This window comes from Amphiprion ocellaris, chromosome 16 (assembly GCF_022539595.1).
Source record: "Amphiprion ocellaris isolate individual 3 ecotype Okinawa chromosome 16, ASM2253959v1, whole genome shotgun sequence".
Classification (NCBI taxonomy): Eukaryota; Metazoa; Chordata; class Actinopteri; family Pomacentridae; genus Amphiprion; species Amphiprion ocellaris.
The window spans coordinates 2,750,664-2,766,800 of NC_072781.1; the positions used below are offsets into that span (position 1 = coordinate 2,750,664).

A 16,137-nucleotide genomic window follows, 5' to 3' on the forward strand; every position below is an offset into this window, starting at 1 on the left:
TTTTATGAATGATATGTTGTTTTTAAGCTTTCAGGATATTTTAGCTTGACTCCAGCTCCCTAAATCCACAATTTTAAGTTCTGTTGGTGATTAAAATCATTAATTAAAATAATAAATTGTTTTCCTCTGATCTTTGCAGACAGTTTTTGTCAGTTTGGCTGATTTTACCCTTAATATTTGTAATTATCTCAGATGTTTGTGATTTGGTTGTTGTAGTAGAAGGTGTATCCATTTCATATATTTTGAATATAAAAGCTTAATTCTTAATGTTAGCAAGAACTCAGGAGACTGCAGGAATTTTAAATCATTTTCCTACAAGTGTACAAGACAACATTTTGGATAAAAATTTGGATCACCAGATGCTCACTTTTTCCTCACAATTCACTACAGATATCATAAAAGTAAAACAAATAAAGTAGAATATATATTTTGTAATGGCTGGTAAAGTTGCACAAAAAACTAAGCCACAATTTCAAAAAGCATGCAGCAAAGATGCAACAATTTCTACGACTCATTCATCAACAGTAACTCAACAAATGTGACCGATAGCCCACTTCTTCTGAACCAACCTGTCCTTAGAGATGAATAGATCTTACACACCTGAGTTTAAACGGGGTGTAGCTGCCTGACATATTTGTTCGGTTCATTGCTGAGTATTTAAACAGAGACAGCGAACACGAAGGAGTTCCAAGATGAGAAGTTTATTGGTTTGCAAAGTAGCTGTTTTTACAAAAGCAGGGAGAAGGAGGAAAAAACACGTCAGAGTGTACCGTCTTCATCTAAACACTGGTTCTGTGAACACTGTCAACAGACACTAAATTTGGGGTCATTTTCTGATTATTTTGGGAAGTGCTCCTGTCTTTTTAAAAAATTTTTTCCCTGTGTGACGACCAGAAAAAAGCTGCTCCGCTGATCAAACAGCTCGGGAAGATGAAAGACCTTCAGAAGATCACATGAAGCAACAACCGGTGATCTTCAGACTCCCTGAAAACTGGCGTCAAAGTCATGTTTAACCTTGTTTCGCAGTTGAAAGAAAAAGCAGTCGGGGCTTTTCCATCCAGACACGAAACGTTCCTTATCGCAAAACACTTTTCAATTCATAGAAACAGCAAAAATGCTTCAACCCTGCTGGTTACACTGGAATAAATAGAAATGATAACATGATTGTACAACCACACGACACATTAGTCTACTTCTACTTCATTAATGGTCATGGTGAAGCCATTTAGCACTTTTTAGCAGTTCTGTTTCATTGTTCTACTTGTTAAAAATCACGGGGAAATAGTTCAATTAGTCCAAATATTTGCTTTGGGCGTCTAAATGTTTGTATCAGCAGTGTAATTTAATATCAAGAGAAGCACTAAACTTTCATTTTCATACACGCTAGGCTAGAAAAGTAAATAGGCGGGAAGAAAACGCGTTGGATAGGTGGTAAGAAATAAAAACAGCATGCTTGACTGAAACAAAAACTGGCAACACACCAGTAATAAGTCAGTCTGTTTTACAAATCGCCAGGTACTCGCTTACATGCACAACAAAATGCTTCCAGCTCAGCTTGTTATCCGTAAAAAAACGAAGCCCACCGAGGCCACGTTCATAAATATGTACATCCAAAGTCCAGATGCTCAGTAACACACAGACCTGGGTCAAATAAACAGGTGTTAAGGTAGGGAGGGTCCATTTCACAACTAAACAGAGCAGATCCTAAATAACTTGGGTGAATATTACCAGATCATCGGATTACAATCAGGAAGAGAATGACATTCAGCTTTTCTTATATCTTTAAAGGGTTGTAGAACAATTAAAATAATACTTCAGAGAGATAAATTATGAATTCCCAAGATTGTTGGTGGAAAGATGGGATCATCAGGAGATCATGAACACTAGATTTCAGGAAGAAACACAATATTCCACGCACATGTACCAAAAAAGTGTCTTTTTAAGTGTAACACTAAGCAGTTGTGAGTCTTGTAAGTGGACAGCAACACTGTTTTTTAAAGTGCAACTCAACCAAAGCTCGAGTACCTTCCAGCTGTTCGCAAACAAACCAACAAAACCGATCTGCACACACACACTCGCACAAAACGCCTCCTGGTTCGAGCCCTTTAATTCAGGAAGTCTTGAACTGTTTGTCTCCCTCCCCCATGATTCCTGCTGCCAGAAAAACCCCACTTCAACGCACATCTTTAGTTTCTACGTCACTCAAGTCACACGGATTATATCAACATGTCATAACAGGAAACTGTAGTTACAAATGGTCACCAGTTAATAGAAAGAACACAAAAACCCAACAACACACCCCATCAACACAGCTATCTGTACACATTTGTTCTGCTGTAATACTGGAGTAAATGATGCATCACGCTGGCTTCAAGAAAAAAAAAAAAGCTTTCCTGTTTATGTCCGAAATAAACCAGCGCCTGCCGGGAGGAAAAGGAGGAAGACCTCGTCTGACAAGCCAGGCGGAAACAAAGTCCCGAGCAGTCGAGTTATTGCTAGGAACTAATAAATACTCAGTGCATGAAGCCGCTCAGATGGATGCAGGTAATGAGATGTTAAACAAAGAGGTTTCCTTCATTAACGTGAGCGACGGCGTGCATCAATTACCGACTGCTCTGCACAGATGTCAGTCCTAGAGATGACGGGAGAGAACCCTCATTAGCTCGTTACGATGGAATGCTTAAAATGTCAAAATCTTAATTATGTGCAGCTTTAAAATGTGGATACTTCTCTTTAAAGGTGATCCAGTTCCAAGTTTTAGTCAGAAAAAGCAGAAATTAGCCACTTTTCAATATGAGACCATTTATAAAGGGTCTGTAAGTCGAGGAAGTGTGTTTAATAAATCATTTGCTAATGTTTTATAAATAATAGAGCAGAAAATTAACAGCTAGGTGACTTTTTAGTTACTGGAAAACATCTGGACCAGATTGTTTAGTAACAGCCTACAAACACGTCCAATTCCAGCCTTGATTCATTATTATAAACTGTCAGAAAACTTTATTAGCATGTCTAACTGCAGAACTGTTGGATTGTTAGACATTTAACAACCTTTAACTGCACTATTCCCAAACACAAGAGGGATTTCTCACAACCTGGCAACCCAACTGATTTCTAAAAGCATCAGCAAATGATTTATTGGACTTAAAAACTCTTTACTAGTGAACAGAAACCTGAAATCTGTGCAGTCGCCTCACACAGCATCCCATACTGGAAGAAGAAGTGTAAACAGAGCACCTTAAGACGTAATACTTGTAATATTCGAGAGTTTTGCATTGAAGATAACCACAACTATTAGTGGGTTTGTTAGCACTCGCTTTCTGCCTTAGATAACAAAAAGAATCCTGCAAAGAGTGGAATTTGTTCTGAAGATAAAACCATGCGATGCAACACAGACGTCAATAAAAACCTGCTGGCTGTTTTAAACACGGCTGGAACTGCTTTATAGTGTTTGTCTGCTGATGTGGAATGATACAGGAAACATAGAAGACGTACAGTTTAATGAACTAGAACAGCACCAGCCAGAAACTTTAAGAAACTTATTCTGTGCATCACTATTGTCTGCTATGCTACTATAGAGACATGAACACTATACATTCAAACACCACCAGGATCTGCTCCTGCTTCCAGACTGACTGACCGTCGAATGCGACTGAAGGTTTTTGGCGCTCAGATCAACACTTGCACACTTCGGAGAGAGTTTCTTCCTTCTAAATAAGCACTGAAGAATTGTTTTGTGAGAGTATAGAGAGCTTGCATATTGTTTTAGTGGAACATTCTGGTGAAGTTTGCAGGAAAACAAAGCGTTCTGTGAGTCCGGTTTTGAAACCCTATTTAAAAAAAACTTCCTCTAATCTCCTCATCCATCAGAGGAAACGTCAGAACTGGACTCCAGCACGTGTTTTTTTTCTGCAATGATCACTAAAATGAGTGAAAACTATCATCACACGCCATGTTCAATATGGGACGCTGCATCCTTGTCATGATATAATCCTCATTTTTGGGTATTTAGGTCGGTGAGGCTGCAGCGTGTTACCATGACAACTGGAACATACCCAAGGGATGGCAGAGGAGCGCTGACTGACTCGGATTAGAAAACAGGGTGTTGCTCTGATGTGATCAAAAGATGAGAGTCTCCAAAAGATAAATGCAACAATAATTACACATCCAGCTGAAATGTGTGAAAACCTGCAACAGTTTTCTGATTTAAACCAGATTTCTCTGATATGAGAATTGTTTCAGCCCGTGTGGGAATTACTGACGGCTCAGGTTGAATAGTCAGATTCAGCAGAGCATTTGTCACTGTGCTCTGGTGAAATATCAGCGTGCATTTTCCAGTTTATCCAAAAGATGTCAGAAGATTTTTACACGTTTAAAGTTGCTAGACCAATTTGAACAGTCTTCAGTTTAGCTAAAGGATTAAATTGCTCGCTAGTAATTCAAATTTTTCTGCCAATAAGCTTGAACATTAGTGTCTCAGTGATATTTTTACCTGAGTAACTGGTTTCTAGAGTTATTTTTCCAAGGTCTCCTCACCTGCTTCCCTAAAGGATTCATCCGAAAAAAATTTATGTGCTATAAATAATCCCTGATCCGACAAAACTCTGGCTACGAGGAAAGATCCCTGAAAAACGGAGCAAACACATTCACCCACAGAGCTTCATCACATCAGATCCTGGTCAAACAGAAAGAAGAGAAAGAAACGAAGCAGAAAAACTCTAACTTGTCGCTGCTGGAGCCTTTTATCCCAGCGTTGCATGATGGGTAATGGATGATGACGTTACAGGTGTGTGTACGGTCATCTGTGATCAAGTCCTCGCTTCACAAACGACGTGCAGAGCGGGAAGTTAGCCAAGCTTGGTGATCTGTAGGTCTCCTTGTATCCGTACCGTGTCGATAGACTGCAAAGATTTTACTTTGTGATAAAAGTCAAAGAGCTGGTGTCCGTCCACGAATATCCGGAACCTCTGGTGCTCGCAGTGGATCTCAATCTGCAGGGACGGAAAAAGAAAAGGACAGAGAGGAAGAAGAGAAAGAGAACAGAAAGAAAGATTTGAATGACATAAGTTGTGATGAAGAAAAATACCTTTAAGTTCCAGATGCTAAGCTAAGCTAACTGGCTGCAGCTTCACATTGTAAAGACGATTGTTGAACTCTTCCCTTGATAATCTTTTCCATCTTACATTTATCTCCCTTGTAAAACCAAACCCAATAAAAGTCATTTGTGATGTGCTCGTCTAAAAAATTGAAGTAAATTCACAGTAAGTACGTTGTTTAAATTCTGCAGAAGTGCAAATAAAAAACTGTACTCTGCTTGACCTGCTTTTTGATTTTTATGACCCAAGAACATTTCTGTAAATGTTCAACCATCTCAAGCATCTTCTTAGTCAAACACAATCACTGTAAAATCATCAAACATGGCCTCCTGTCTACGACCAGTTTACATGAAAACGCCCTCCAAGATAAACCATTTAAAGCAGATTTGTTTAGTTCTGACACTTGGAAAAAAGTCAAAGCAATAAAAGAAATATGTGTGGTATTCTCAGTCACTTTCCATCTCTGCATCTGACTTTAGATTTAAGATCATCTGAAATGATCCGATTGATTTGCAAGTTTGCACTAATTTGGGGTGACGAGTTCATCTCCTGATTCTAAGTCCTGATTCATGTTTTAGCTCAGTTTTGGTCTCCACCAAGTCCTGAAGGAAAATTCTTCAGCTCATAAATGATGCCAACTTTTTTAGTGTTTGGTGTAAAAATGTTCCTCTGCACCCAGAAACATCTGTAAAGACCAGCAAAATTTGCTGGATTTTGGTTGATTTTTTTTGGTGAATGTTCTTAAAGAAAATATTACAAGTTTTACTGATATATATATAAGGAATCACTTTGGATATTTTTAGCATTTTTTGGAAGATTTTTACTCATTTTTTTGAAAATATTTACAAGAATTTTCTTGCCAAATTTGGGGAATTTTTTATTTATTTTTTTTTTTTAAATAAAACTTTTACAGGAAACTTTTAAGGAATTATTGGAATTTTCTTCCTGAAGGTTTTGCAAATTTTCAGAAATTTGGGTAATTTTTTTGCTGAGTTTTTGGATTTTTTTTCAGATAAAGAAACAATATTTTCTGGTGCCCGTAAATGAGGACAACAGGAGGGTTAACAACAATTGATGTATAACATGAAGAGCCATCTGGTAAACCAACTTGGAAATGAAAAGTCCAAACTACAGTCTGAACTGATGCTCCATATCTGCTGTTTTTAGTGTTTTAACATTTATCAAACCCCCCCAAAGTCTGCTAAAAGTCAGTCTGTACTTCTACAACCAGCAAACCTCAATGAACTGAGAACAACGATTCAACAGTGTGAACTGTTCTCTGCGTTTTGAACCAAAACGCAACAAACCAGTAGGTGTGATCTCACAGCTCGAGGAAAACCGTTTCTGACGGAGCAGCAGAAACGAGCGATCCTTCTCTGAAACCACAGCTCATCATGTGTTCGTCCACATGCCTCCGAGGTTATGAGATAGTTTGTTGGAAAGGATAATCTGAAGCTCCCAGTTTGTGACACACCATGACCTCCTCAGCCACTCCGACCACAAACAATGAGACTTTATCTGGAAACTGACACTCAGAAACCGCAGGCAGGAATCACCTCTAAAAATAACTGCAGTAGTTTCAGTGGATTATTCATTCTTAAAAGGAAGTCAGGACTGACTCTTCTCTCATCTAGTACAAATTCTCATTTTTCAGTCAGAGAGCAGATTTCTCTTGTTAAACATGTCTTCACACGTTTTCATTTGAACACCACATGTGTTGTTGATGTCCACATTCAGAATTACTGGAGCAGAATATGACGTTAAAGCCCTCACAAGTCCTCGGGTCCAACAATTACTCATCCTGCTGCTCAAACCCCCTGACTTCATCCAGAACATGAACAGCTGATGCTGCCTCTCATGCAGTAAACAGACCACAGGCTGTATTTACATCACACAGAACATGCACCGTGGAAGCATTTCCTGTTTGTCTCTTCATTTCTCTGCTGCAGGAAAATTTGCAACATGACACGAGGTTATCAGTCACACAGATAGTTTCATGCTATTGTCAGGAATTTATAAAGAAAAGTCCACTTTTGCAGACAACTTGAGAAACAGAAGTGCAACAGCAGTTTGCACATTTAAGCCTATTTGCTGTTAATCACAGAGCTCTGTCTGACTACTCAGTTATTTAAACCTTCAAACCCTAAAATCTCAAGATATTTAGGAATTGAATTCGCGCAACCTGGTTTGTGGAAAATATCTAACAGACAGATATTATGATTGTATTGTTTAAAATCACGCTTTAGTTCAATGTTAACTACATAATATATTTAATCCTTGTCTTGTCTTAACATCCTGAACACTCCTCCTGTCCTCAGGGTCAAAAATGAGCCTCTAAAATGAAGCAGCTTTATTGAATTTTCAACCAAAAATCTATTTTACATGAAAAAACAACCTGTCATGCAACGCACACTTTGTGACTATCTGGATTTTCCCTCTTCAGAGGGCAGAAAGCCTGGATTTAATCAGTGAACACCACTCGTTTTTATCACATCACACATATAACTGTTTTCTTTACTAAAGTAGAGGATTATTATCACTATTATAGCTGCTAAAGGTACTGCATAGGTGTAAACATTACTTGTTTAGTCAGAGACAGTACTTGTATAGCCAGCAAAACAACCAGAAATGTGCAGAAAGTAGCTTTAAATGCATTTTTGAAAGGAAACACCAATAGAGTTCTGTATTCTGTACTACGGAATTCAACCACAAAAATTCAACTAAAAAAACATTCGTAATCATTGCTCCCACCCACAACAATGATTAGAATAAAATGCAACAATAGATGCAAAACAGAAATATCCATCCATCCATTATCTACACACTGTTTAATCCCCATTAGGGTCATGGGAGGGTGGAGTGTATCCCAGCTGACTGAGGGTGAAGGTTCACCTGGACAGGTAACAGTCTGTCACAGGGCTCCACATAGAGACAAACAATCACTCTCACATTCACACCTACGGACAATTTAGAATAATCAATTAACCTCAGCATATTTTTGGACTGTGGGAGGAAGCCGGAGAAAACCCAGCAGGGAAAACATGGAAACTATTCAGAAAGATCCCAGGAAGGCCAGGACAAAGCAGAAATATAAAAAACATGTTTAAATCCAACTAGCTTATTTAGGACAGTATGCCAGTGTATGTGCATGGACTTTCCAGGTGGATTAGTCTCATAGTGCAGCACACAGTATTTGTTGTACAGTTTTACCTCATGGATGTCCGGAAAAACTCAGCTCTATGACCTGCTGGTGGCTGAAAACTAAAAACTGCCCTCATGGCTTCATTAGACAATGTTTTACTTTGTCTAATGGTGGAGTCACTTCAGGAAAAGTCATTGAATTTCAAGTTGAGAAAAGATCATTTAGGGTTTTTTCTCTGCCAGATCATTTCTGACCCCAAGAACAACATGAGGGTTAAAAACATGACAGAGCTTCACCATGTCCTCTAAAGCAGGACTGTCACATAACGAGGACGACATGAACCAGAATCACTGAGCCAACAGTTTAAATCGTCAGACACACTGCATAACACACATTCTACGCAAGATTTCAATTTGAAATCAATTCAAATTCAACATGATATAGTGTATGCTCGCTGCATCTGTGTTTTAGCATCTTTCTGTTCATGCGTCTGCACACCCACCACATTAGACAAGAAAACAGAATGAAAAACGGTGTTTTAAAGAAACTGGAACCCGTTAAATCTGTCAGCATTCTTGCTAGCATCACACCTGACAGAACTGGGCTTCACTACCATCCTCTGAAGGCTGCACAAGGACAGACACAAAACCTTTTTGAGCAGCGAGAGACAAGCGTGTCTTGAAAATCCCTGCAGCCAGAAAACACGCTGCATTCAGAACGAGCCAGTTGGCATTATTCTAGATGAGCTGGACAAGTCTAGAAGGGAACAAACTGCTTTCAGAGATCTGGCTGCAGAGCCAAGTAGAATGTGAACACAACCAGTGGGAAAAAATGGTCACTTTAGAGGAAAAATAGCAGATTCTTCAGACAGATGCCCAAAGTGTAACCTTGTTAATAAAAAATGAGTCTCAATCAGGAGCCCTGACAGAGGGGAGCATCCAGCAGCCTCCATAACCTGCCGCCCACTAGGGAGGGGCCCAGCATCATTACATATGTAAACAGATCATGAATTTTTTTACCCTAAAAGGCTGATCGGGGATGAAGGGAAAGTAGGCGGTGGACGCCTCCTCCTCCGTCCACTTCCCAGAGACTCGGGCGTTGCGGAGGAACTGGCGGTCGGTGAAGCGGGCGGTGAGCTTCAGGGCCACGTCAAGCTGAGGATCCTCCTTCTCTGAGTCGCGGCCACAGGTCAGGCTGACGTCAAAGCTGAGGGAAGGAAGAAAACAGAGGCCTGAGGTGGTAAAGTGGACGTCAGATGTCCAGCGGCTAATCTGGGATGAGTCAAATGCAAAATTCTGCTGCTGCAAACCAAGTGACTGTTAATTATGCATAATCCCTGCTGCTAGTTTGGGGGTCATCGCCTTCCTGGCAGCTGTGCAGCTTAAACACAAGCATCTCTGTGTTTCACTGCGTGTCCATGGTTACAGGAACAAACCGTCTAACCGCTGAGATGCAACAAAGGAAAACAGCTGTGTGTTCAGAGCCTCGGAGGAGCTTCGTCAGCCGGGACGTTCACATGAACTCTGGCACGAATCTCTGCCAGCAGATGAGGTCACAGCGAGGATTCTTCCAAGTTTAACACAAGTTTCCATGTAGGGCAGTGGACACACCCAAACTAGTCACTGGGGATTCTTCTTTCTGTTTTTACCCCCCTCTTTTTTCTTTCCTCCCTGCCGCTGAGGGAACGCCCTGTCTCTGCATAGTGAAGGAGCCACCATTCTCTGTGGCTGCCCACGCAGAGTGTCCTGGAGCGGCTGTTCAAGTCTGACTGGCCTCACAGCAACACCTCACTCTGCTGCATGCACATGGATGTGAAATATGCAGAAACAGAAGCCGGGCTGCAGATAAGGAGCGTTTGCATGCTCTGTAGAGGTCTTATCTCACCTGTCTGGCTCCAGGTCCACAATGCCCATCACTATGATCTTCTTCCCTGGCCTCATGCCGCCCCGGATGCGGCCGCTGAATGGCACCGTCTGCAAAACACACTCAATTATTACGCACAGCCCGCAGAGCGCATCAAATTAGGATAGCAGATGAGACATTTCCTACCAGGAGTCGAGATAAATCCTCCTTGTCAGGTGAGATGAGGCCGGGGTTCCCCAGCGAGTCGTTCAGGTGGTCCTCCTCCACATTCTTCAGCACCAGCAACACAAAAACACAGCAGGAAAACTATCATTTCTCTCCGTCAGGCTGGATCTAAGCTGACCTGGCTCAGGTTAAAGCCCAACATGAGGCTGGAGGCCTTTGATTCCAGGAACATTCAGACTGGCCTGGCTAAAAAAACAACGCCGAGGTGGCAGCAGCTCCGTCCTGTTCTCAGATCGGTTTGGTTAGAAATGAGCTTGTACACCGGTGTGAGCGGCCTAGGTGAGCAAACACCGTGGATACATTCACCACCATGCATTTCCCGTTTCCTCCCACGGCCACACATGAAAGAGGAGTCGCCTCTGAACGGCGGCATTGACAACCAGCACGGATAAACGACATAACGGTGCGTAAAATCCTAAACCTCAGGCCGTTATGCGCTGAAATAAACGTCCGCACATGCAACCCGCCGCCCCGCTTCCCCCGTAAAGCCTCAGAATACTCACTATTCCGTCGCTTTCCGCTGCCTGCACCGCCATCTTGAGCAGAAGAGCATAAGATGCTGATTACCGGAGCAGCCACCGGGGAGCGGAGAGTCAGCGGCGTGGCACCGACTCAGGAGGAGATTCCTGTTCCTGCGTCCTGATCCTGGATCCACGTCTGGCTGGCTGCTCCGGGCCTCACGGTCACCGAGGAGGACACCCCTCCAGTGGGTGGATATCTGCTGACGTATGCTTTATAATAATTACAGACTGCAGGCTTTAATCCCCGTCTGTTGGAGAAGCTAATCAGACAGATTTCCTCCAACCCTTCACCCAATTAGGCTGCGCGCACTTTGGACACTTTTGGAGTTTTTTTTTTTTTTTTTTCAGGATTGGTGCAAGAAAAAAAAAAGAAAAAAAAGGAAATAACTGCTCAGTCTGGCTGCTGCTTGCGTGTCGTTAATTCGGTGTGGATGTGACACGGAGGGATCTGTTTGGCCTAATTGGCCAAAGTTGAGAACACTCAATACTCCTGAATGATTAAACTGGACTGTAGGGCTCAGAGGCGGCAGCGGGCTAAAAATAGCTGGAAATAAACCAGTTTCTGCTCACTTGTGAGGCCGGAACTTTAATTGGTTTTCACTGAATCATGGCTCTCATTGACTTTTATTCACCCCCTCCTCTGGTTTTATTACTGAGCATGCAATCCTCCCCCTTTATCTCCCTCCCTCACCCATCTCTCTCTCTATTTATTTCTGATTGTCTCTTATTCAGTTTGTCTTCTTTCGTTTAACTGGTCCACGGCGCCCCTCTGTGGACATCTTAATGCATCACAAGCTTCAGCAACTTTCCAGAATCCATTTCATAGCAAAACATCTTTACTAGTAGAGCTGCAATGATTAATCGATTAGTTGTCCACTGTGAAATGAATCACGAGATGTTTTGATAATTAATGATTAATTGGGTTGAGTCATTTTTCAATAAAATAAGTCAGAATTTTGCTCACTCCAGGGTTGTGGACAAAAACAAGGCATTTGAGGACTTCATCTTGGGTTTTGGGAAGCACTAATTACCACGTTTCACCATATTCAGACTTTTTTTATGGACAAAACAACGATTTGATTAATCAACAGATTAATCAACAGTAGAAATTATCACTGAAACCAGTCCTGTCTGCCATAGAAATGAAAGGTTGATGCATTACTGAAAGTGAAAACTCATTTTCAAGACATTTGAGGCATTAAAGCCATTTCTTTTCATCTAAACATAACAAAGTCTCATTAGATGGACTTACAGTTGTAAGGACCATGTATATCATGGCAATCTTGAGGTTTCAGTGATTCCTTTAGCTTTTTATTTTCTATGATAGAATGATTGAAATCCACAAAAATACAATCATGCATTTTGGTTCTTTTATAGATTCATTATATGTCTTCCAGAAATATGACAAAATCTGCTGTATCAATGCTAATATTTAGTTAAATGTCCTTTTTACCATTTTCAACTCAAACGGGCACTATAGCCGCCTACAAGCTTCTGATTGTGTATTGACTGATGGTCCAGTTCAACTAAATCTGACACAAACTTGTTTCTTCATCACAGTCCAGAGTTTCTTGATGGATTTAAGTCAAGACTTTAGGGACAACAGTCTGTCTGAAACCTTCATTCTAGCATGATTTAACCGTTTCTTTCCCACTTTTGATGTGTGTTTGGGCTCAACAACCAATCCAAGATCAACCTTCTGGCTGATGACTTTAGGATTTCCTGAGGTTATCTACCTTCTTCATTATTCCATTTACTTTCTGTAAAGCATCAGAGCATATGATACTGCCACCACCATGCTTGATGGTAGGTTTGGTGTTCTTGGTGTTAAATGTTAAATCTTCCGTCCTTCAAACATATTTTCAGAGAACTTTCCTCCAGAAGGCCTTTTCTTTGTCCATGTGATCAACAGCAGACTTGAGTGGAGCTTTAAGGCTCTGCTTCTAGAGGAAGAACTTCCTTCTTCATGGAGCCTCTCAGCTCATATTGATGTAAAACCTTGTGGACACTGACAGCTGTTTGTTCCAGCAGCTTCTCATTCATTCAGACCTGCTTTTTGATGGTTCCTGGTTGACTCTTTACTATTGTGACTGATTATCTCTCAGCAGAAGGTTATATTTTGTGTTTTCTTCCCAGTAACTGACACAACTGTATCAAGCACTTTAAACTTAACCCTTTGATGCATAACCTGGGTCAAAAGTGACCCAAATCCAATGGAAAATGGGTATCTCCTGATGTGGTCTACGTATCAAAGGGTTAAACAGTTGTTTCCACAGCTGGTTTTGGGATCTATAGCTGCTTTGAAATGACTCCAAGTTACTTTCCTGACTTGATCAAGTCAATGACTTTCTTTTTCAGATTTTTGCTGAGGTCCTCAGGCTTCCTATCAAAGTGTTTGTGGCTGAATCTAATATTAAATGGGACCTACAGTATTTAAATTGGCTCAGAGGAGTCACCAGCTGTTGTCAATCATAATCACTCAGAGGAAGTGAAGAGGTCATGCCACTACAAAAATTTGATCAACACAACTCTCACACATCACATCCTGCCATATTTTCAGCAGGCGTGAACTAATTTATGAAGGAACCAAAATGCATGATTGGTCTTTAATCATTCCATTATAGAAAACTCAGAAAACCAAACTCTGAATTTGAGCTCCAACATGTCATTGTCTTTGGTTTTGTTCTGTTTACTTCCTGTTTTATTCTGAATTTCACTATCCGTTTGTGTCTTTTGTGGTTTTACTTCCTTCTTTTGTCATTTTTTTTCCCCCCTCCTGATTTGTTCCACCTGTGTCTGATTATCCAATCAGCTCCCTGGATATATAGTCCTGCATCTTCTGCTGTCTTTGTCAGTTCATCATGTTGGTTTCCCTCCTATTTGTTGCTCTCATTGTCTTCCACCAGATTCTTCTTCTTGTTCCTCTGTTTTGTGTTTTTTGTTCTTTTGATTTCAGTGGATTTTTGAATTCAGGTTTGTGTGGATTGTATTTCTCCCTGGATCAGCAGCCGTTTATTCACTTGTACCTCCCTATAAGTTTCTTTATCAACGTTTGTCTGTTTGTTTCCACAACCTACCTGCCATTTAAAGTACATTTTGGTACGGTTTCATCTTGAACTTAATGTTATTGCAAAGAGTTGAAGTGTATTATGTTGCTCTTGTACAGTGTCCATACAAGTATTCATCTCTTTCTTAAGGTTTCCAGTTATATTGCTTTTCACCATTGAGTCATCGTCAATTGAACTTGGCTTTCGTGACAAGAGAAGTTAATTTACAGGTCAAATGTGGTTCAATTGTTTGTTCTTTCATCTATACTTACCTTTTTTTCTTGTGATTCACCATGGAGGACAAATGTTGGGGAGGAGGCTGCCCAGCACTTCCTGAATTTATGGTGTTGGTGATGTCCGAGTGACATCACTGGGCCAGACTGAGTGGATGGTTTTTTTCTGTTTTGATGGATGGTGTTTTTCTGTTTTGATGAATGCTGTTTTGTCTTTAAAGACCTCTTTCAATAGTGACTTTACATGCTTACCTCTCACAAGAAAACCTACTGAAGGAGGTCACCAAGACACCTATGACTTCTCTGGAGGAGCTACACGTTTCAGCAGTTGAGACGAAGCTTGAGACTGTGCATACAATGGCTGTTTCCTGTTCTAGTCAAGGCTTTCTGAGAGTGCCAAAGAGAGACACTGTTCAGAAAAACTCATATTAAATCTGGACTAGAGTTCACCTGGAGACTCTGAAGTCAACTAGAAGAAGGTTCTTTGGTGTGATGAAACCAAAACTGAGCTTTTTTTTGATATTCAGACGAGGTGCTAATGCAACAGTGTATATGTGATAATTCCACTTGCTGCAATTTGTTTGCGTTTATTGTTATTGGCTCAATAGCGCCCTCTCTGGAGCTGTGGTGTGCAGCTGGTGTTGGTGGCAAACTGTCATTTACTGAGAGGCGTGCACGAAGTGGGTCAGAGAGCACAGCATGGGATCATAAATTGTTTCTTTCGTGTTGTTCCTTTGTTTATTTCATGAGTATATGTACACTGTGATCTATCCAGATGATGATTAGAGTGTGGTGACATATATTTAATGTTTTTATGGTTTGGACATGTAATGAGGGAGTTGGAGGCACTCCGTGAGCTAGCCATGTAGCTAGCATTAGCTTAACGAACGTGCTCCTTTCTTTGGTGTGCTGTGCACGAGACGACTGAGCCACTGACCAGAGGTTACCTGATGTCACCAGGTACATATTCTGTTTCATTAACTTGTTGTATTGTGTAATGTATTGTATAATTGTGTAAATACTGTCAGTTCCTGAGAGGCGTGCACGAGTGTGCTGTGCACGAGACGACTGAGCCGCTGACCAGAGGTTTCCTTGTGTTACCAGAATTAAACGGCACAAAGAAGACGATATTGGCCTTCCGACTTCTTTATTAAACAAAACGCAAGGCAGAGTCGAGGGGTTTGAACCAGCCAGTGACAGTGTCACTGCACGGTTACACTAAAATACTCCACATCATCGCAAACATGTCGTCCACGGTGGTAGCAGCATCATGACGTGAAGCACGGCGGTGGCAGCATCATAGTATGAAGCATGTTGGCAGCATCATAATGTGAAGTTGAACTTACTTATGCAATCTTTCATTTTGCTTTATATTTATAATTCATTTATGTTACTTTGATTATATATATATATATACGTGTGTATGTATATATATATATATATATATATATATATATATATATATATATATACATGTGTATGTATATGTGTGTTAAATTCGTTCCAAAAATGCCAAAACTGAATTAACAATGATTCTGAATGACTTGTTTTCTTTCTAATATTGTACATTACTAGCTAAACACCACTTAGGCCTTCGTTCATCTGAGTTTTTTTTGGTTTGTACTACCATCTTGTGGTCGCTTAGGGAACGACACCAACACTTCAACAATACTTAAAAAAATATTTACACATAATTTCTTCTTAAACCTTTTCTTGCCGAATTTTGCAGGGAGAAGGAAGATCAAACATGCGTGGGAAGAAAGGATGTCTTGGTTTTCACATAATGAACCTGCGTCTCCATCAGTGGATTAGAAAAGGAAACAGAGCAGGACCCCTGGAAACACAATCCACGATCCTAAAGGCTCTGTGGGAAATGAGATGACCGCTGAGTATCAGTCACTGCAGACAGGCTGGGTCCACTGGAAACAGCAGCTTAGAAAATGTACAGCAGGTAAAGTAGCTCAGGAATGCAACAAAAATTAGAAGACATTATGTGAAATTTTATCATTATTT

At 40.7% G+C, this 16,137-nt stretch overlaps 1 protein-coding gene across 3 annotated transcripts; it reads right to left on the bottom strand.

Annotated features, from left to right (window-relative positions):
- Positions 1-685: 685 nt before the first annotated feature.
- LOC111585654 (galectin-related protein-like) lies at positions 686-11,058 on the bottom strand. 3 transcript variants are annotated; one of them, XM_035941496.2, is made up of 5 exons: positions 10,827-11,058; positions 10,285-10,380; positions 10,120-10,208; positions 9,255-9,441; positions 686-4,988 (listed from the first exon to the last, which is right to left on the bottom strand). In XM_035941496.2, exons 1-5 carry the CDS (start codon positions 10,857-10,859, stop codon positions 4,845-4,847), a joined length of 549 nt encoding a protein of 182 aa, XP_035797389.2. In that variant the 5' UTR covers positions 10,860-11,058; the 3' UTR covers positions 686-4,844. The 3 variants fall into 3 exon arrangements, with proteins under 3 accessions (XP_035797389.2, XP_054874650.1, XP_023150971.2); XM_055018675.1 differs by having other exon boundaries at positions 10,285-10,374; positions 10,824-11,057; XM_023295203.3 differs by having other exon boundaries at positions 10,285-10,368; positions 10,827-11,053.
- Positions 11,059-16,137: the final 5,079 nt, after the last annotated feature.